The sequence below is a fragment of the Crocodylus porosus genome, unplaced genomic scaffold, assembly GCF_001723895.1.
Source record: "Crocodylus porosus isolate Cpor-Errol unplaced genomic scaffold, CroPor_comp1, whole genome shotgun sequence".
NCBI lineage: Eukaryota > Metazoa > Chordata > Crocodylia > Crocodylidae > Crocodylus > Crocodylus porosus.
In genome coordinates, this window is record NW_017728931.1 from 104,026,914 (window position 1) to 104,049,297 (window position 22,384).

Below are 22,384 nucleotides of genomic sequence, written 5' to 3' on the forward strand. Positions count from 1 at the left end.
CTCCAGCTGACTTCCTGCCCTTTGGGCAGGGGGCTGGACTCGATGATCTCCCGAGGTCCCTTCCAGCCCTAATGTCTATGAAATCTATGCCTGAATGTGCCCACCTTTTTCTCTTCAAGTAGAGACTGACCCATGACAGCTCCCAATGCTCAGTTGAGCATGGAGCAGCTCTAGGGTCCAGGACACAACAATAACCTACCCAATCAGTGGTACTGGGCTGGCGGCAGAATTGGGTCCTGGACCTAGCAACCCTACCTGATCCCCAAAGGTAGATGTGGGGGTGCCATGAGCCCAACATCAACAAGCATCTCCCTAATCTCATGATCACTGTGCTCTGGGCCTTTAAAAGTGGGCATGTTAGAAGCCCTAACTGCACATCTGTTTTCTTTCAAGTTCCCAGTTCACTCATGAAAGCAGCACCTAGGGAGCTGGGAGCTCCTTGCTCCCTAGCTGCAAGCACTGCTTCATGGTGTGGGGCACATGCAGCTGGGCAGCCAGGAGTTCCTAGTTCTCTCTGTCCCAGATCATGGTTTCCTCAAGCAGAGAGCTTTAAAGAGCTTTAAAGAGTGTAGTGAAAGCATATTTGCATCAATAGACTTTTCTATGTACATGTACACCTTTTTTCATACAGATGTCCTTTTGCCAATGTACAATGGTCTGTGTGACTGAGTGGAATTCACATTATCAATAACTTTTTTTGAGAAAAGAAGAAGCCTGAGATACTGGAGTTTGAGCTTTCTCCATCCTACCAGATTGTGTAGCAAGAACATTCCACTACGTGAGGCAGATTTTTATCCAAATGATTCCTTTAACCAACAGCAGCCATGATAGCAAGACATTTCAAGAGGTAAGCCCTCAACACATTGCCTTTTCTAAGTTAGCTGCTGTCACACTGTCAATTGGTGTACTAAGGTTTAGTCAGAGCAGCTTTACAAATGTTTTTACTGAGCAACACTTTATGGAGAGTACTTGCTTTCCTAGAGGCCATCTGAATTAACCTTATAACATTCCTAGTTTCTACTAATCTGGGAAAGTGCCTGTGTCACAAAGCAGTGCAGCAGTAATGCCAAGCAACTGTACAGTGAGTGATGCCAGAAAGAAGAGCGATGCAGCTGGAAGTAAATGAAACATCAGAGCAGAGAGGGTCCTGGGTAAGGAAAGTCACTGAAAGATAAGACATAAGTTATTTCAATTTTACAAATGTCCATGCCCCAACATTTACTTCAGTCTGAGGCAGGCAACCTTTGGTAGCAGAAGCTATCCCTCACATCATTCTATATTAAGAGGGATTCATTCAAGGATTTCTTAATGCACTAAACTCAAAATGTGGATCACCTGTATAAGTAGCAGCAGAAAATAAACTGCATCCTATAGCAACTCTTCTCTCTAATATGACTCATTATTCATGTGGATGGAAAAATAAGATGGACGTGACAAACTAAAGCTAAGCCAACATCTGCTCAGATCCTCAGGTACTCTAAAAACTTCAAATGTAGAGATATGGAGTGCAGTGAAATCCCCAGTGTGATCCTGATAATGTATATGTGGGACAATGACAGGTAACCATGCACATGATAACAATGAAGATTCAAGCATGCTCTGACAGTATGACTGGAATAAGCAGAAAGAGGGAGATACTTATAAAAAATGTGCTAAATCTGGGCTTAAACAGGAAAAATTATTCAAATGACACTTTATGTGGAATCATACAAAGAAAAAAAGGACACAGGGTACTATAAATGAAGATGGAGAAACATTTTTCTCCTTTGCCAGAGCATGCAGGACATAAGACACTATTAAACTAAAGCAAAGTAGATTTATATCAAATCTCAGGAAAAGAATTACTAATTGTAATAATAGCAGGGCAAAAGAACAAGCTACCTAGGATTGCTGTGGACTCTCCTACACTGGATTTTAAAGAAGAGACTTTATAAGCACCTATCTCAGATAGGTTTTGGCTAAGTGAATCATGCATCTGCTCACGACATTGGACTAGATGACCTGAGGTCCCTTCCAACCCTGTGATTCTTTATGTAGAACCAACAGAAACTAGTAGTTAATTAAGACATTGTGTTACAAACTCAACTACAGACATGAAAGGCACATTTTGCAAATCTTTCCATTTTGTTTAATTTATCAGACCTCTGAAAGACATCTGTGAAATATGCACCTATCCATACAAAATGTCAACCTTCTTCTATCTTTTGCTTCTTTGTGGTCTTAAAAAAGATAAAATACATTCTTCCAACTATGCAAGGTCATTTTTTCAACTCTCTTCTTTTTTGTAAGTACTGTTTTAGCTCAAGTTTAAAAATACAGAAAGCAATTACTCATGAACTGAGGACTAACCTCACAATTTTTTGCTGCAAAGATAAAATGCTGCAAAAATTACCATATCTTCTCATATATCATGTCCCCAAATAAGAAAAGCATCCTGTTTTTAGAAGGGAACATGAAGATTTTTTTCTTTAGTTTTAACTGAATCCTGACTGCAGGGCATCTTGACCACAAGGTACCTGACTGTCACTACTGAGGCAAAAATGGCATGTGGTATGCAAGTAAATATGATAAAGAAAGCTACCACAGGTTTTGCTTCATGCTCCATCTTTTCTATTGAATTTTCACATGCATTAGCCATTTTAAATGTAATACTAGTAGATCTACATAATACTAAGAAAGGCAAAAATAATAATAATATAAAAGCATTTTGATCAGAATTATCAAAATGTTACGATGCATAATAACTTTGCTCTGCTCAGGTATCTTTTCCATTTTACTTCAACATATGCAGAATGAAAGCCAATTCTGTGGTATCTCCAGAAGACATACTATGCAAGGTTAATTATATGGAAATTGATCTTTCTTGATCCATTTCCAATCCAGTTTGCTAGATACTGTTATACTATCTGTCTTCTCAGAAGATTGTATTATCTTTTTATACTAAGTCTTCTCTTGTACCTTTATAACAATAAATCACTCAACTATACTGAAGACCTGTACATACCAATATATTGCAACTTTATTTTAGATATTTTACTTCATATGAATGATATCCCTAAAATAATTTAGTGAAGTAAAAAAAATCATGACAGAGTGTGGGACAAGTTGTGCTATGTGCAGCCAACAGAAAATATAGGCTTTAAATGAAAATATGAAACCAGATAGACCGGTGTAAAATGACCGCCCCAAAAGCAAGAGCTGCAAAAGAAGCCTGCTGCTAAAACAGCAACAGTAAACAGGGGGGGGGGGCAGGTCTTCAGTTGGCAGTGTAAAGAGGCAGAAAAGTTGACCAAAAAGAGATTCCCGCAGGAGAAAAATATCTCTGGGTGATGTGAAAGTTAATATACTTGGCTACTAGACCACTTTTGTTCAGCTTCCTGGCATGCATGACTGAGGACACTTCAGAGTGTCATTGTGCTTTAGTTATCCATAGCTCAAATGTTGGGCCATAAACCAGCCAAAGTAGTTTGGAGCTGACTTGAAGCTGCTCTAAAGTAACAGACACTGGCACACGTTTGGTTCTAGGACCGGGGACTTGCAAATTGTTCCTTTACAGCCCTCCTTGTCAGCTGTGCCCTGTGCTTTACTGAATGCCACGGAAGATTGAATCCTGCTTATCTAGAACAAGAGTTAGTCCAAAAATATAATCTGCTACCTATTGTTCACATGCAAAACATTAAGGGAAAATGCAATTTGGCCTTCTTTAATACAATGGAAAACTGTGTACCATACAGGTCAATCTTTTCTTTCCTGCTTACTGCTGAGTTAATGGAAGCTGTGCTTGGATGCATTTTGCTTTAATCTAGTATAATGCCTTGTATTCTATAAAAGAAACTCAAAAATGTCTAATGGTTTTAGAATAAAACAAAACACACTGATAAAAATTACACACTCTCATTATTCTGCATTCTTCCTAGCACTAAATTTTTGAGATATTTATGAAAATAATCTCACATAAAGATTTACTTAAATGCATTCAATATTAGTTAGATTATTTCTATATTGTTGGCAGTTCACTCATGTCAGGTTTATATGAAAACTGATTCCTGCATCTCAGATTTAGAGCTCATTTAAAGCTCTTGAGATAGAATAACACGCAGGTGTCAGTCCTCCAAATTTCAAAGGTTGAAGATTAACCTAATATGCAATATGGTGACCTAACAGTTCTTCATTTGAAAGAAATCTGAAAAGTAATCTCTGATATAGCCTCAGTGTGAGAATAACCCAGTGGGATTTCCACCTCTTCATTTCCTAATGAGTTTTTTGATAATGAGAGGTGACTTTGCCAGTCACTCTGGGCTCTATTATGGCTAATTTGACTCCACTTCACTCTCCTTGTTAATTATTAACACTAGCCTTTTTATCCTCATGAGACCACATTCCTGTTTTTTCCTTTTTAGATTTTTATGAGCCTATCTTTATAAAGGTAAAAGTCTTTGAGAACAGGTTTTCACTTAGTATAAAGCCAGAACATTTATTCCATTTAGGAAGACTCTGTTACATCGATTGTATAAGCATGAGGTGTTCTTTCTGATGGCTTTAATGTACTAGCTATGTGAAAGGGCTGTTAATTAAAGAATAAGCACTGTGGTATGTTTCACTTGGGAATTGGTTCTTGATAGAATGGTCATTTGCCACTTGCTAGCATATTCACCGATTAAAAGGTGACTAGTTTCAAGGATTGCTTTTCAACAGTGTTGAAAAAAACCTGATCTGTACAATTTTCCAGATGGGTTTCACCTGTCAGAAATGGTCACTTTCTATATGTATTGCGATTAGGCGAATTATGGAAATAGTATACAGGTGTGACATTTACTTTTTATAGTCATTGCTTCTTTCTCTTTTGGTAACATTTTACAACCCTGCTGATAATTGCTTCATTACGAAAACACATTTCCCCGTTTTAATAAAATGCCTTTCCTGAGACTGTTTCCTTAGTAATCATTTAGAGTAATTATCCATTTAATCTCTTCAAAGAAGAAAAAGAAAGCAGTAGCTTACTAACAGTATATTCTTACCTAAGTATGGAGCAAGTATGTTTGTATTGCCTGTGTGAGTTTGGAAATCAATAGACAAAGAAGCCCAGACTGTGAAATAAAAGGGGTAGTTAAAATGGTGGTGTCATAAAATCTTCCGAACTAAGTACAGACAGTCAAAAAGCCCAAGGCTGAATTGATTCAATCTTTACAGGTCAGTCTAAGCTGCATAGACTGAACTGATAAACAAGTGACTAGACATTCACTTTTGATTCTGGAAATGCAGTCACATGCCTGCAGTAGCTCAGGCCAGAAGCTGAGGGATGCTACAGCACGCCTACCTGCTCAGCTGGAGCAGACACCTTGGGCCAAAGCTCATTTGTCCACTCTGGGGGGATACGGGGGGAGGGAGGGTTGTGGTAGAGGCGCAAAGCATCCTGGGATGTTGGGGAACTGTGAGTTAACTTGAATCTGGAGGGGATCTGGGACAGAAGTTCAATAAACTGATTTAACCTAAATCAGTTAAGTCTGATACTACATCCATCCAGGTTTATCTTAAACTGGTTTCAGCCATTTCATAATGGTTTATGTGCATTGAACTTCTGTTGTGTTACAGATCGAAACCAGTTTCTGATCACTTATACTGGTTTATGTGCAACTTGTGTCCCTAACCCTGAAGATCAACACCCTTATTGCTGCAATACAGTTCCGTTCTCTAGATCTAAGGGTCTTGAGTATTGCCTAATATCAAATTAATAGTTGCCACTGGTTAAATTAAAAACAAAACAAAACAGAACAAAAAAGCCTGTTCCCACCCCTGACCAAACCTTAATATTCCACAATACAAATGCCAACATTGCAATTATCATTCTCATTGGCAATTTCAGCTCAGACACCAAGGATGGAATGGACACAAAGAACTTTTTTACACCCTTTCAAGCATCTCATAAAAGCTAACAGTTAAGCATATAGGTGTGGCACATGTAGGAAGTTTGTGTTGTCTAAAATGCACTTTTACTAGGGAGCTCCAAAGGAGCAATTTCCAGCACCATTCACAGAACACAAACAAAAATAAGACAATAGCAATAAAACCCATGCACCTTCTCTCACTTAGAAAACTATGTAAACAAGACAATTATACATCGAGAGTGTGGCTTTGCACTGTACCAATTAATGAAAACACAATTAAGTGCTCATAGTAAGAGATTGTGATAATAAGGGCCACTAACAGAACATAAAACAACAGAGGAATACAGGTTCCTATATGACTATATTACCAATGCTTCTCAACCTGGGCTAGGATGACTAGTTCTATGGCTGAGAGCACAGTTCAATATTCATGTTTATCCAGCCTTTGCCTGCAGAGCAATTTGCCTTTGAAGGCGGTAGTAAACTACACTGTTGCTACTTACTGCTTCTTGTGATGTGGATACTTCTTCAGTAGGAACTGCATTAAGTGATGTGTAACTCCTGATTTAGCACAAGCACTCACTACCTGATGAAATTCAATTATAAGCAATATAAGTTACAGCACCTCTGATCTTGGAGTCAAAGTCACTGTATCTTAGTTCCAGTCCCTCAGGTCATGCTGTTTTCTATACTTAACAACAACTGAAACTAGCAAAGATCATTTTTGGAATGGTTTTGAAGAAAAGAATAAAAAATTTGGTTTTCAGTGCATATAAATATTTTGTAATAAAAATGGAAAAGCTTGGAATTAATTGAGACATAAAACACAGCAGCATTTGTTTTTTGAAAAAAACGTGAAGAACAATAGATCATTCTATTTTTCTCTTATCAAGAATAAGCAGTAAATATAGTAAATCCATGTATAGTAAACTCCATGTATATTGCCTTAAAATGCTCTTAAAAATCTGCCTGCACATTATAGTGCAGCTTTTAAATGCTTTTAAATTTAACTCGACTAACGTTCATGAGTTTCACTGATATTTCTTGAGTAAAATCACTAACAAAAAAGAATAATAAAGTGTAAGTGCTGTATGCTAGACATTTTAAAATTGGCCAGAGCCAAAGAAAGTTAAAACACTGTCTTGTACTCATGAAGTCCAAATTACTGTACAGTACAATTTAAAAAAAAAAACAAGACATTTATTTTGCCTATATGCTTTACTCCAGTTAATGCTGAGTCTTCATTGCCATTATAAATATAGTCATCATTAAAGCAGTTACTTAAATAAATGCTTAGCATGAGTGTAAATACAGACAGACCTATTTAAATATAATATAGTAATAACAAAATATCAAATATTTATTTTGATGAGTTTAGAGTTGAACAGCTGGGGCAATACTATCCGGAAGGGTTTAGCTATAGGAAAGACCTGAGTGGCAGAAAGATGAGCAACAGCTTCATTCCAGAGGAACTCAGCACAGAAACAGGCTGAGTAAAGACGACATTTTATTTCTGCTTTGTTCTGTAAATGATAGAACTTAGAATTTTTAAAAAAAAATATTTCTATAAAACAAGGAAAGAAACTTCTGGACCTTACTGTCATTTCTTAAGAAGTTATTTAGCAACTGAAAAAGTGGAAAACTGTCCCAGGAATCTTGTGGCTGTGCCTCCAGTACCGAATCCATATCAACAGAGAAAAGGGACAAAAATTTCTCTGCATGCTCAGCCAATAGGTCTGGCCACCAAGCAAATGCCTATAAAATGAAAAAAAAATTAGTAAATGTAATCCCCAAATAAATTAGTACTATGGTGCAAGGGTGAACTGTGGATGTCATATAGTCATATCTTTTATTATACAGAGTTGATGTGCATTGCATGTGTAACAAATATAAATGCATTTTGAGAAGTATCAGAAATAATCTGAATGTATAACTCTGAAAGATAAAAATCACTGTCACAAATGCAAAAAAAAGAAAAAGCAGCAAGTAGGTCTCTGAAAAATGAGTATAGTAAATCATTTAAAAAAAATGAATATAATTCCACTGAAGGTAACTGTTTTTGCCAGGCAGAAAGGGGAAGAAAACAAACAAACAAACAAAACCCCCACCAACTGAAACCCTGAAGCATTCTTTGGACAATTACTCTTATTTTAGGTAAATTAAATGCTAATGCAATACAAATTACCCTTGTATTTCCCAAATACTCTCTGCACCAAGAAATACAGAAACACTTTTTGTCCTCACTTATTTATCATAATAGATTGTTTTACATTTCAAATACTAGATAAAATTAATAACCCCTGCAATCTGTATTTCTGATTGTAGAATCCTCGTTTTTAACTCTTAGTTTGTTCTGAAGAGACATCATGAATTAATACAATTTGTCTTTAATGTATTTTATGGCTATGTTTTTGGAGATTCAGTAATCCCTAATTTACAATATAATTTTATATTAATGAAACGGCATTTTGCACTGTGCATCTTTCATGAATATAATCTCTGTGCTTTAGCTGGTTTTACTTCAGAAGAACAGTCAGGAAATCTGTAGAAAAGTTCTGCGTTCAGGCAAAGTTTGAAGCTTCTTCACACCCACATCCTGTCCTTTTACCTGTGTTTACATTTCTGTACTTGGAGGAGGAAAAGAATGATACATATTGTAGTTGGCTGTTATATCAGGGTGAGAAATATGAAGGAACGTACTGGTGCTAAAGATGAAAGCAGATAATTTTTCAGAGTTCTAAACTCAGAGTTTAGAATTCATATGAAAATCAATCTAACTGCCGAGAGTATTTTATTCAGTGTCCTGGAAATCATCTGATGCTAAAAAAGTCACCTAAATAAGATTTAAAGTAGATTGACATTTTCAGAAGCGGCCTCCTAATTCTGAACACCTCTGTTTTTGAGGTACCAACAAAGGTGCTGAGCTCTCCCAAGTCCAGTTAAAATCAATGACCTACTGCAAATAGAAGCAAAGAGCATGACAGTTAAAAATCAAGCACTGGTAGGCACTGGCAGTTGCCCTTTTGAAGTAAACAAAATTATTTTCACAAGAGATAGCCAAAACCCGAAAGATCCAGACTACTGTCTTCCTCCATTTAATATCCATTTGCAAATGACAAATTTTCTTGAACTCCCAAGAATTATCTGTCAGAAATTAGTGAGCAAGTGAGAAGAATGGTGAAAAGATACAATAGCTAAGATGTTGTTTCATCAAAATGCATTATATGGCAACAAGTTACATTTATTTACTGATTAGTCTCAGACATCCTAAAAGAACAAAAACATCTGACCTGATTAAAGAAAAAATGAAGTTCTTAAATACTCATAGGAAGTACCAATGTGGCAAAATAAAACCAGAAACAATAAGAACAATTTACACCACATGTTCAAGACAGTAACAGCTCCATGGTACAAATGGTAACGCCCACCTCAAACAAAGACAACAAAACAAAAAACAAACAAAGAGAAAACAGTGGTGCCTTGTTTGTAATTAATCACATACCTCTCTGGCCTGTGGGAATCCAGAAATTTTGGAAGTGTTGAGGAACAAAAGGAAAGTTGAAGTATTAAAAAAACCCTCTTAAAATCACCTCTTTGAGAGGCTACTAATCATTTCTCTTCACTGTATCATCATACATCAATCATTTCTTCAATGTTTTGACTCTTGGATTTACACTCAGGAGTAGGGCTGCACATTATATACTATTCTGCTCTTTTTTTCACCTACATTTTAATGTTGTATGTTTGATTATTTCATGAGTATCAGTAGACTAGATTTCATGCTGAAAACAAGGGGAAAACTATGCAAGAAACCAACCAACCAACCAAAAAAACCCCTTTAACCTGATTGAGGCTTCTGAACTAATTTCACATGGACAGATAAAAGACATACATGTCTTTAAAATGTTACATATAAAACTATATTTAAGTAATACTTAAATGATGGGCTTTACTTGTATATTGGTATTTTATCAGATACCTTTGTTTTTAAATGACAAATGTTCTTACATCAATGCACATTCTCAAAAGACAAGGAAAAAAGCATATATATTTTTATTAAGAAATCATTTACAGTGTAACATAGTGGCAATACTAGTGTGGAATAAAATCTCCTGGGAATTTATTTCAAATTATTGAAGCAGCTGTTTTTCAGTATAAAATAAAATAACCATAACAAGTTCACACATGACAGATGTAAGCTAAAAAACTAGATTTCACCGTGTGAGCTAAAAACAGATGTTTTGAATGATCATATTTATAACTATACACACGCATACACACACACTAAATCTTGATTTATCTCTGCATAATTTCTGCCCCCCCAATTATTTTTGGATTTCTTTAAGAATGTCTTTTAAAGTAATTTCCTGCATCTTACAAAACTAGACCTTTATATTAAATAGTAATATGATGCTTTTCTGTGTATATGATATTGTTTATTTTTTGTAATACATTTATATAAAAGGTGCTATTATTGTAAAGTCTATTGTAGTTTACATACCAGGGAACAAACGTCTTGTGAGTAAATAAAAAATATGAAATTGCTCTATTTTACCTCTTCTGTGTTAAAATGACATTTTAAAAAGGACAACTTATATAGGCACCATTCTTCAGGCAGTCAAAAGAAGTGTAGAAATAATGCGAATTTTACTGGTCATTATTTTTAAAGTTAAAATCAGCAGGTACAAGGCACAATAAAATATAAGGTTCAAAGTTGTATTTCTTTTCCAGTTTGATCAAGGGGTGAGAAATTGGAAGGAACAACGGTATAAGGCTATGAATGTTTTCCAAACCATTTCATCACCTCTGGCACAAATACCCCCTCTCCATTTTATGCTCTTTAATTCTAATTTCTAAATCCTTAGCTTATTCAAGGGAATTCAAGTAGAGATTTATTTCACTTCACTTTCCATAAGCTTCAAAATTCTTATTGCTCTGTAAATGTGAACTGCCTTGAACATATGTCAAGAAACTAAAGCTAGGATATTTCTTGACAGAATTGCTTCACATCATAGGGAAACAATGTAGGTATGAACCATTATCTAAAGCGAATACAGCTCTAGCCTCACCTCTGAATGATGCTCTTCATTTTGCTGCAATACTTCGATGCAGAGTTCTGCAAGGTGAAGAACCTCTTCCAGCTTTCTAGCAGGTATTGCTTGGTTCATGGTCTCTAAACAATGCAAAAAAACAAAACAAATATTTTAAGTAGAAATAAGGCAAAACAACAAAACCCAGCCCACTGTATGTTGGCAGGGAGTGAATAATGCAGTAGTAGGTAATTTTCAAATATGGAGGTGATTCAACATTTTAGGGGGCTTTTTTAACAGAAATGAATTGCAGTTGTATTACAGATTACAGAAAATATTTTATCCACAAAGGAATCACTGGCTACTGTGAATACTACCTGATTTAATACATGAGAACTAACAGGTGCATCAACACATTAGATGCTCAACTTCTGCAACAAGCAAGTTCTAATTCTTTTCAAGGTCAGGTATACAAAGCAGCAGACACTACAGACCCTTTTTCTTATTGTATTGTCAATACAATGCCATTCTCACCAGATGAGTCATTACTGTCATTAGCAAGATTCATGCTTTTTGCAGCAGTTAAAATTCCAGGCATGTTTTATCTGAATAAGAGCCTAAATTTTAGGTCGACATAAAATTCAGAAAGTACAAGAAACAACAATGACATCATACAATTAATTGATTCTTCCATCCCCAATCCCAGCTTTCAATAACAGGACATTCTTTGAAGATGAAGGTCCTTTTCAACATGATAGTGAAAAGTAGCACTATCAAAATAAAGATGTTATAATTAGACTCCAGGGTACCTAACAGAAACCATGCATTGAAAACACAGTCATAAATGAAAAAGATATAAATGAAACTAGAATATTTCACTTCATAAAATGTAATTTTGACAAGACAGCAAAGAGCATAAAGTTGGAATAAATGTAACTAAACCTTTTAAAAGGCAATTAATTTAGATGAAATATAATATCTATAGAACTACATCTCAGTAAGGGAGGGGGGAACTAACAAATTAATATGAGAAAAAAATAATACCATAAAGATAAATATATTGGTGAGACTATATCATTACTTCTTGGAATGGAAAAAAAAATGTTCTTATATGTGACTGTATGAGTGTCAGATAGAGGAGCTCACCCAGTTAAAGACCCTGTGCCGGGGATAGTAATCTAAAGGCATGGGGATGGAAACTAGGTCCTACATTATAAACCAAATACAAGGAAATGAAATGATAAAAAACGGAATGTGTCAGAGTCAGAAAATTCAACCTATTATTTTTTTCTTTACTTATGTATGTATATGATTAAACTAGTAGATGCCAGATACACCACATTCCCAGTGCAGAAGTCTCCTTGGATTCAAGCACAGAAGTTTTTTAACCTGACCAAGAATCTATTAGAGACAATATTTTAATGCCTCAAATAAGAACAACGAAGATCCAAAATGGAATTATATGCTGGAGCGGGTCAGGAATTTTGCAATGAAAGATTTTTTGATAGTTAATACTGGTTTGTTGAAATAAAAACTTTCTACAAAAACATGTCAGTTTCTACAAAGATGGGATTTTTAGTCATAACCACAGAAAGAAACGATCACCTACCCCAGCATATCAAAGAATCTAGTGCTTAGGTCACTCACCTGGGATGAATCAGATTGGGGCTCAGGTTCCTGCTCTGCCTAAGACCGGTGGCTTTAATCCATCTCTCCTACATCCTCAGGATATGTCCCCCTGCCATACAACTATTAGCTATTCTGAATGGGGTTTCTCTCCCTTTTCTGCTGCAGCTGTTCCAATTCTTATAAATAACACCTGGGCACAGAAAATGACTAACTATTGCTCAGGACTTGGGCCACTTGCTTAGAATGTGGAAGACTAGGGCTGAAGCCCCTGCTCTAATGGGTTATTTAATAATTCATGCAAAGGGGAACAGCTTCAGCAGGAAACTGGGAAAGACTCAATCCGGAAGTCTTGTGATTTGGGAATCTGTGGCGCTGATTAAGATATTTGCAAGAGGTATATTTTTGCTGCATCTGGTTCAGCTCACTAGCACCATGCCTAGGCTCTTTGGAAAGCTCAGTATATAAATACCACACTTTCTCTTTTGAATCAAAAGTTAGAACACAAATATAAATATTTATAACCTACTTAAAAACTAAACTTACTACCAATGTTCAAGCAGGCTGTTCTATAATTTAGCACTGTGGGTGCAGCCATGTGTGCTTTACTAAGGAGTTGACTAATTAACTCCCTAGTAAAGCATCACACATAGTGCTGGGGCTTCTGAAGGTGACCCAGCCAGTCCCTCCACCACCCAATGCAGCCACCAACAGCCCGGGGCTGATCCCCTAAGCCTGCTGCCATCCTGGGCTGCTCTGTTTCTGTTCTAACTGCTGTAGTCTCAGGTGCATGTGTATATGCTGCACCTGGGAGCTGCTGACTCTACTCCAAACTGCCAGAATGTATTGCTCCATGTTAATCGCACATATAGACGCACCCAGTTAAGTATAATCTGCTGTTATTCTGATATCGTTTCCTACTAGTCCCCTGGATTGTGGACAATGGGGACTAGTGTTTATGGGCCTTTGTACACACCGCAAAATTGCCTTAAAGCAGCTTAAACGCCCTTTTGCACTGCATTAATGGTGTAGCTGTTTGCATGTTTGGCAGCATATTTTGCTTTAATGGTGCTGCTGTTTGCATGGTTGGCAACGTATTCCACTTTAAATGACTTTGGAACATAGCAAGGTAAAACACCTCAAAGTGTTTTAGTTTGCTACCCAACAAAGTGCAACATTGCATGGGGTGCTGGAAGCCAATGTGGTCAGGACTTGGCAGGTCCAGTGCAGCCATTGCCTGAACAGAATTTAGAGCCTGAAGGAAAATATATTGGGATTTTTATTAAATAAAATTGAAATATTATTTAAATTGAGGGTAATAAAATAAGCAGAGCAGTTTCATTTTTAATCAACAACTCTTTAAACAAGTCTTGCATAATCCATACACATCAGTTGGCCTGGTAATTTCGTAAAAGTGCATTCTTGAAGCTGCAGTGCATCAGGAGCTGATAAAGTGAGACCACTAATCTTTGGCAGCTCCTGATGCACTGCAACAGAAGACTGCAGTTAATTGTTCTTGGAATTCTTATCCCTTCTGCAGCAGTCATCTTTTGGACTGTACCATGTGGTAACAGTTTATAACTGAAAATATTACCAGGAACATATTTAATAATCAGCTTTTCAATTTCTCTTGTACTATATTAACCTTATTGATAATGGCAAGGGAAAGACATTATGCATAAACCATTTCAAGTGATCAGAAACTGGTCTAAACCTGTAACAGAATTTAAGTTCAGTGCACATAAGCCAGTTTCAAAATGGCTGAAACTGGTTTAAGATAAACCTGGTTGAATGAAGTATCAGATTTAACTGATTTGGGTCAAACCGGTTTATGCAATGTCTGCCCCAACCCCTTCCTGGTTTAAGTTAAACGAGAGCCCCTCAGGATCTCAGATACTTTGCAGCCCTGGGTGGGGCTCTCTGCTCCAGCCCAGCAGGGGCGGGCCCCACCCCTCTGCTCCCTAGCTGGAGCTCTGGCAGAGACTGCAGGTACAGGCACTTGCTTGGGCTTCTCCATGCTCCCTCACCCCTCACTGCTCAAGCAGGGATTCCCTTCCTCTCTCCTTCCCATCTCCCACAGCACAGACCCCAGCACCATGGACCCTAGGCATGTGGTATGCTAGCTAATGCTGAGACGTGTCTGTGTGTGCATCTAAAATTTCACCAGGACAGGCCGATAGAACAGTGTCTGCTTAAGGGTTCTGGAACTTGGACATTACCACAAGTCAGTTGGTAATGTTTGTCTATTCCTTCCTTGGAAAAAACTGTTCAAGAAGAGCTTAAACTAATGAGAGAGGCTTTTGTTTTGTTGATGGGCTGATAAACACTGATAAATCCTGCTGGCTTGCTTGCCTGTCAGTCTGCTGCAGACAATATGAAGAAGCAGGGAGAGGAAGATCGAAGAGCTCAGTCCCATCAACAGATGCATGCACTGCACACCCCTGCTTTACCCTGAAGTGCTAGCCTGGGTCTGGGGTCTAGCAACACTTTTGCCCCTTGAGCAGCAAGTGGGGAGAAAGCTGGGACAGTGCAGGCAGACCTCCCTAATCGGAGTGTTCTGGCAGGGCCTGGCCATGCCCCGCCTCTGCTCAACACTATGGAAGGGAAGGGAGGGCTGCTCTAGCATCCCCCGGCTTCTAGCCTGAGCCACTGCAGGCATGTGACCGCATTTCTTCAGTCCAGAGGGGATGTCTGTGCAGTTACAAACCGGTTTAGCCTAACCAGGTTACACTAACCTGCAAAGATTGAATCAATTCAGGCATGAACGCCACATGCCCACGGAGGCTCGCGGGGCATGGTGAGCTCCCACAGGTAGCCACGGTGCTGTTGGCAGTGGGGGGGGGGGGTGGTGGTGGCAAGCACTGACCAGTGGTCAGCAACCACCCACAGATTCCACCGGCAGCATCAGCAGTGGCCAGTGGCGATCATGGACTACCCGCAGATGCCACTGATGGTGTCAGCGGGGGTGGTAACTGGTGAGCGCCCGCATGCATGTGCACCCCCTATGCATCACCAATGAATTCAGGGTTAGGCTTTTTGAATGTCTGTTCCTAGCCAAGGAGGCTCATTTTCTTCTCCATTTATTACTTTGGATGCAATTGCATAGTGCCCATGAAATCTGGTAAAACAGCCAGAAATTGTTGAAAAGCATGAGATCCAAGCAGGTTTGCAATGCTCAATGCTTTTTTTTTCTGAAGGAATGAACTGTATATCTGAATGTTCCTTGCATGAATACCCTGAAAATGAGCAAGAAGTGTGACCCATATGCTCTCTTTTACTTTTGGACCCAGTGACTCTCTCCAATTTGGGCACAGTCTTGAAGAAATATAGTGTTGGGGGCCTAATCTGATTTTTTTTTGCCACATCTTTTTTTTCATTCAGAATTTACTGCTTCCATCATTCAGCTTTTCATCCAAAGAAAACTGCTGGTTTTTTCTACTGTCACTCTTGATAGAGGGATTTAGAGAATTATCTGGAGTATAGGCAAATCTGTCAGTCAAAAAAGCAGGGCTACCTACATGGACAAATGAGCAACTTAATGAATATGAAGGGGAGAAAGGCCTTACCAAGCATCAGCTGTTTTGTGGCAACTTATCTCTATGTCTGCTCTTATGCTACGCTACATGAAAGTTAAACTATGGTAGCTAAGCCCTATGGATTTAGCAAAAGCAATTGCTGTTTATCCTTTATTTTCCATGAATAAAAGCAAGCACATAGACAATTACCACAGAGCAGCTGATACGTAGAAAGACTCTGTTCACTTTAAGTTGTTTATTTTTCCAGCAGCACTTTCAGGTTTCTGGTTCTAGATCAGGCAGAAATTTTGTCACCCAGTTTACCAATTATTCCTCTTCCTATCTGTGCAAGCAGTCATGTTGATGACACCTTCAAACCTTACTCTGCTCTCTCTGTATACCTTACTCTGTTAACTTCTCTCTTGGACATGTTACTTCTGCTACACGGAATTTACTTTTTTGTTTAACTGTAGCCCAGCATTTCTGACTCTCTGAAGTCACCACAGCCTCCTGTCATGCTCTTCTACTGCTCTTCCTGATGTCCAGATGCTATCTACATAGATGCTGTTATGCTCTATGTCATCAAAAATATGTTCTATTTTTTAGTCTCGTGCCTCAGGTACTGAATACAAGCTAAACAACAATGTTCCGAATGAGGTATTATGTGTGTACAAACATGCTCTCTGCTTGTCCATGGGCACTTGCCAAAACCCTGCTGAATCATTCACTGTACAATACTTTGGCATTATCCATAACTCATATATTTCTTTTATAGGTAGTTAAACATTTTCCCTCCTTATACCTTTGTTTAAACCTTTTAGAACCATACATAAATGAAGGGTTCTATCATAACTTTTTTTTTCTATCCAGACCAGGAAGAATAGCTGTTCTGTTTTGTCTACATGTTTATGGAATACCCATCTCCTCTTTCACCGTCTGCCTTAGGCCCATAGCAAATGTTTAATTAAAGGCATGATGGGATCTGATGTGCAATCCCAAGTACCGCACCTCCTGCCATGTTACACATGCATGCATCACATCCCAAATCCACCATATTGCCAGTGCTGGGGGAATCTGGGATTCTGTCAAATAGCAAGTCAGCCAGCTAATCTGTGCTCCCAGCCTCAGGAGTGCATTGGAGTCAAGGACTCCCCTGTGCCCCCAAGGCTGGGAGCGCTGATCAGCTGCCACTTCCAGGCTCAGGGGTGCAGCAGAGCCAAGCACTCTAGTGTGCCCTGGGAGTAGCAGTCAGTTGATCTGTGCTCCCAGCCTCAGGAGTGCATTGGAGTGAAGGACTTCCAGGCACTCCTGAGGCTGGGAGCCCCAATCGGCTGCTGCCTAGCCGTATGTGCAATTTAAGGTATGATGGGAGCCAGCCAAAGTTAATACGTATAATAACTTTGGGGCTCATTCTTTGTTTTGTCACACCATTAATTGCACTGAAGTGTAGCCAGGTTACTAACTGGTTAATCATGTCTTAAGTGTAATGTCTGCCAGGGGCCCTAGAGTGAGGGCAGCTTTTTGAATGGGCAGAACTGTGAGGGCCCTTTCAGCTCTGTTCAATACTCTATCAGGACATTGCCATATTCCTGGAAGTGGTCATCAAACTCTCTCAACTGTATTGGTACCCTGCCTCTCCAACAAGTACATCCTCTTAGTGACATCAAGGGACTGGCAGAGTTTTAAATTGGAAATGTGTGCTTTTTTCCAAGCACTATGACAAAACTATATCTTTCACAATGGCTTTCTTATCCATATATCCAGTTCACATATTTTTTTAGTGGGAATAAGTTTGCTACTGAGAGCCTTACATTTTATACATTAGTCTTCCTCCCATTTGTGGGGTTTTTCTAGTGTGCCACTGAATGTCACTGGATTCAGCTTTACAGAGTGCCTTGTGTGCTTATTTCTAATTAGAATTGACAAAAAAATTTTTTGGCAGGAACTGTTTCTACTATCTGAGAACACAGTTAAGCATTACTAGTGGGGTAACAATATCTATGAAGGAGGACAAAAAACAAATAAATACAAAATAAATTAATACAAAACAGCACTGGGCTTCCTCCCCCCCACCCTTACATGTGGCTAACTGTGCTGTCCAAAGGAAGCAGTTAGGGAAGGGTTAACCTGCCTGCCTGGCTCCTCCTCCCCCATTAAGCTGGTGCTCTGAGCTGAGCTCAGCCCAGCCCAGCTCAGAGAGCAGCAGTGACAGTGGCAGCTGGGCTGTCAGGTTGGCCTTGCCTGCTTGCTCCCCCAGGACAGACAGTCACAAGTAAGCAGGGAGCAGAAGGGGGGGGCAGTTAGGAAGGATCTGGGGTACTGGAGATGGTGGAGGGAAGGGCAGTCCGGGCCAGGGGAGGGTTCGGGTGGGTGGGGTGTTCACACTAAGATGTAGCCTAGAGTAGTTACACCTTCGTCTAACATAAGCTGTGTAACATAGATCAGAGAGAATCCTGCCCTGGAGTGGTGTAACTTTAAACTACATAATGAGTACTTAAAACTAGTTTCAGATGTGAATGCAGACATTCCAGGTTATAAGAGCTCATTTTACTTTCTCAGTTTCCCCATCTGTAACATAAGGATAGTACCACCCATCTCTGCTCCCCCTTTCATGATAAGGGTTAATTTGTTTTCATACATTTTTATGAAGCAATTAAGCACTGTTATCATAGGGCCATGTTTAGGCTTCATATAAAGTAATATTTTCCTTAATTTGTAACTGTTACCAGACTAAGCAATCGTTTTTGCCCTAATAACTAACTATCCTCTTTATCCCAAGTCTATTGGCTTATATGAGGAGATGCTTTATTTTGCTTGAGTATATAAGCAAAAGGCCACAATGCTTAAGCTAGTGCATTGGAAAAACAATGGCTGTTTTTACAAGTGCTCAGGTGGGGGGGTGCTGTAATTAGAGTGGTTCCAAGAGCCTCTCTAATTAAAGTGCTGCAGCAGCTCATGTATCAGTATCCCTGTGCATCAAAATGGCAGTGGGGCCACTTTAACTAAAGTTAATTCAATGAGCTTTAGTTAAAGTGCCCCCACCACCATTTTGAAGTATGGGGACGATGACACACAAGATGTGGAGGCTGGCTGGAGCACTCTAATTAGCATGCTCCAGCAGACTCAATTAACTGAGTCCGCTCCAACGCGCTGTAATTACGTGTTGGACCAGCCTCCCAGCACATCTACAGCTACCTCATGAGACTAATTCTAAGGTTTTTCTAAAATGAGGGTACATGCCCCTCACTTGTACAATCAGCATTTTAGTTGAAAGCCTCAAACTCTCTGGAGCCTCTGAAGAATATATTGTTTTCTTTGCGTGAGTGATTACAACCACTTTAAAATAAAGAAATGGAATTCTGTTTTGTCAGTTTTCATTATATTCATTATGTCCTGCTGCCCACATTGGTAATGATTGTTAAGATGCATTTACACAGCTCAAACTAACAAGGTGCTATAGGAGATTAGCTTCTGTAAGTCAGCAAGTATGCTTCTTGACATCTTTTAGTAAACAATCAGCCAAAGCCATCAATTATCTGTTTTCAACTCATCTTTCGGACCAAATACAAATGTAAGAGAGGCTTTGGAAATAATGGATAGCATCTCAAGTATGCATTATCAGTGAGTCACATATTATATCAAGAAAACTTTGCAAACAGAGCCAAGTAAACTGACTAATTTCAAGGTCTTGAAATGATAAGGTGACTACTTCATAGATCCAACAAAGCTTGATGCTAGAAGAACTATTAGATCATCTAATCTGACTGCCTATGTAGCACAGACCATAGAATTTTCAACTGGCTATTCCTGCACCGAGCCCAGTAGCTTGTGTTGGGAATAAGCATAACTTTTGTTTATCTAAAGCAGCATTTGTCAACCTGTGGGTCACAAGAATATATGAAAGGGATGTGAACAAAATTTAAAAATGGATCCTCCATTAAAAGAGAAACCATGGTGTTTCCCCTGCAGGCTGTAAGGGGCTGCTTGGGGCCTCTCATGCCCCACCCTCCAACCCACACACTGGGGGCTGGGGCCTGAGGCCAGGAGTACTTATACACTGAAATCAAGGCTTCTTGCAGTCATCTTTGTGGGAAGCCAAATAGATGCATCTCTCTGAGTCTGTTACTGTAAGGAATTCTCTCTAAACCTCAAATACTTTTCCAGGTGTTTTTCTGCATACTCTCTAATTTTTCAACATCTTTAAAAAAAAAAACTGGTAACATCAGAACTGGATATAATATCTCAGTACTGGACTTGCCAATTCTATATACAGAAATAAAATAACCTGACTGCTCCTTCTCATTGCTCTCTTGTTTATACAGTCTAGGATGATATATTACCCTTTCTACCACAACAATCATAATGGAAGGTTCTGATGAGTTGCTTGTCTACTCTGGCCCCTCCAGAGCACCTTTTCTACTCTGTAGGTATGACTAGTATTTCTTATTACTCAGATATATAGCTTGCAGTTTATAGACTGCATCAAAACACTTTTTGCCTTAAACAGACCCAGGTTACCAAGCAGTCTAGATCAATCTTTGTGACTGTCCTGTCTTTATCATTTATGTATGATGCCGCTAATCTGTGTGCCCATAAATTTTATCATCAGTGATTTTATACTTACTTCCAGATCACTGAGGAAAATATGAAATAGCCTTTGGGCTAGTCCAGATTCTTGCAAAATCCCAAAAGAAACACCTCAATTCATAGATGATACAGATAAAAATGATTACGAGTGCTTCTTTCTTTTCTGCCTCATTATTAATATTTACCACCTCCAACTCATAATGGCCTACACAACTGCTAGGATTCCTTTTTCCCCTAATATATTTTAAAGATCTACCTATGATTAACAGGTACCCCTGACAGGAGGTAAAGCATAGGTGCAATATTTCTTGAATTAGCAAAATCACGATTGAGAATGTCTAGAAATTCTAATCTGTTTTACTATTTGCTGCATAAGTCTTCCAGGCAGGATTTCCTAAACAGAAATACTCTATAATAATACTTTCTGCACATTACAGGCAGGTGCTTAAGGAATAAGACACCCTGTTCTCCAGTTTGACTCCTCTGTCCAGTTCCCCTTCCTATGCTTTGTTATTTAACACACAGATTCACATGAATCTATGGCTCACTGGGTCTGAGTTATTGAAAGGGCAGTTACACCTTCTGCAACTGCCACTTGCTGCTTGTGTTCACCTAGCTCAAAGTGATGTTTATCTACTCTACTTGTTTTTATTAAGGCCATTTTCACTGTATGTGCAAATACTATTTAAATAAAACCCTTTATTTCAAGAAGTGTTCAGTGTAAATTATATAAGGCCTGCTAAGTGATCAAAATAACTTTTTCCATGAAGAAGGCATGACTAGGATATATTACACAACAGAATATAACATTTTAGATTATTTTTCTTCTTTTATGCTATATACATTTTGTGAAGTACGTATCAGTATGTCACATAGGTATGGACCTACCTAAATCACAGTGGAAGTTCATGGTGCAGTGGCACATTTAATTTTGCTCTTTTTTCTGTGCACTTCCCCCACTGAGTGGCTGAAGGGTAATTAATGCCAGTTTTTGCCTCCTAGCTACTCAGTGGCAGGGGCGGGGGTTGCCAGGATGCACAGAGTCCAATTAAAGGCACCCCTGTGCTGCAAACTTCCACCACAATTTAAGTAGGTCCCTACATGTAGGAGCTAAAAGATTCTATGACATGAACTCACTGTACCACCATGGGAAGGAATATGACTTGTCAGGGAACAAAGCTAAGAGTTGTGCTGCAATAATAATTGATAGGTGACAATATATAACGATAAAATATACTTCTTTGGCAAGTTCTAGCTATGGCCAAAAGTATGACCTGGACAACTCACAAAACACTTCAGTTCCTATCTATTCTTGATTTCTTGACCTAAGGCTTAACTCTTTGAAAATTGTTTTGAAATCCTTTCAGGGAAAAGGTGCTCCAGAGGGATTAGTGCACATTTTGCAGATTTTGAGAGCTGATGACTCATAACTTTCATATGAATCAACGTTTTATAGTAAATCTTTACAAGATTAGTTTAAGTATTCCTGAATCATCATTACCTTTCACAAACAGCTTAGACTAATCCCCTATTCAGTTTATACATGTTCTAAATTTTCAAAGTCTTTGCTTGCTAGTAAAGCAAGCAAAATGCTTGCTTGCATCCACAGATGCTTCTCAAGTAAATCCCAGGATGTCATTCTCCCGTTGTACTCGGCCTTGGTGAGGCCACAGCTGGAGTACTGTGTCCAGTTTTGGGCTCCACAATTCAAAAAGGATGTGGAGAAGCTTGAGAGAGTCCA

The 22,384-nt window shown here is 38.7% G+C and overlaps 1 protein-coding gene across 1 annotated transcript in view; it reads right to left on the reverse strand.

The window, feature by feature from the left end:
• Positions 1 to 22,384, reverse strand: part of CADPS2 (calcium dependent secretion activator 2) — a gene marked incomplete at its 5' end in the record, with an annotated part of 600,328 nt that overhangs the window by 66,146 nt on the left and 511,798 nt on the right. Inside the window, 3 exons of the mRNA XM_019543957.1 lie at positions 7,484 to 7,640; positions 9,388 to 9,396; positions 10,955 to 11,058. Of these exons, the coding sequence (XP_019399502.1) occupies positions 7,484 to 7,640; positions 9,388 to 9,396; positions 10,955 to 11,058 (270 nt within the window). The remainder of the gene's footprint in view (positions 1 to 7,483; positions 7,641 to 9,387; positions 9,397 to 10,954; positions 11,059 to 22,384) is intronic.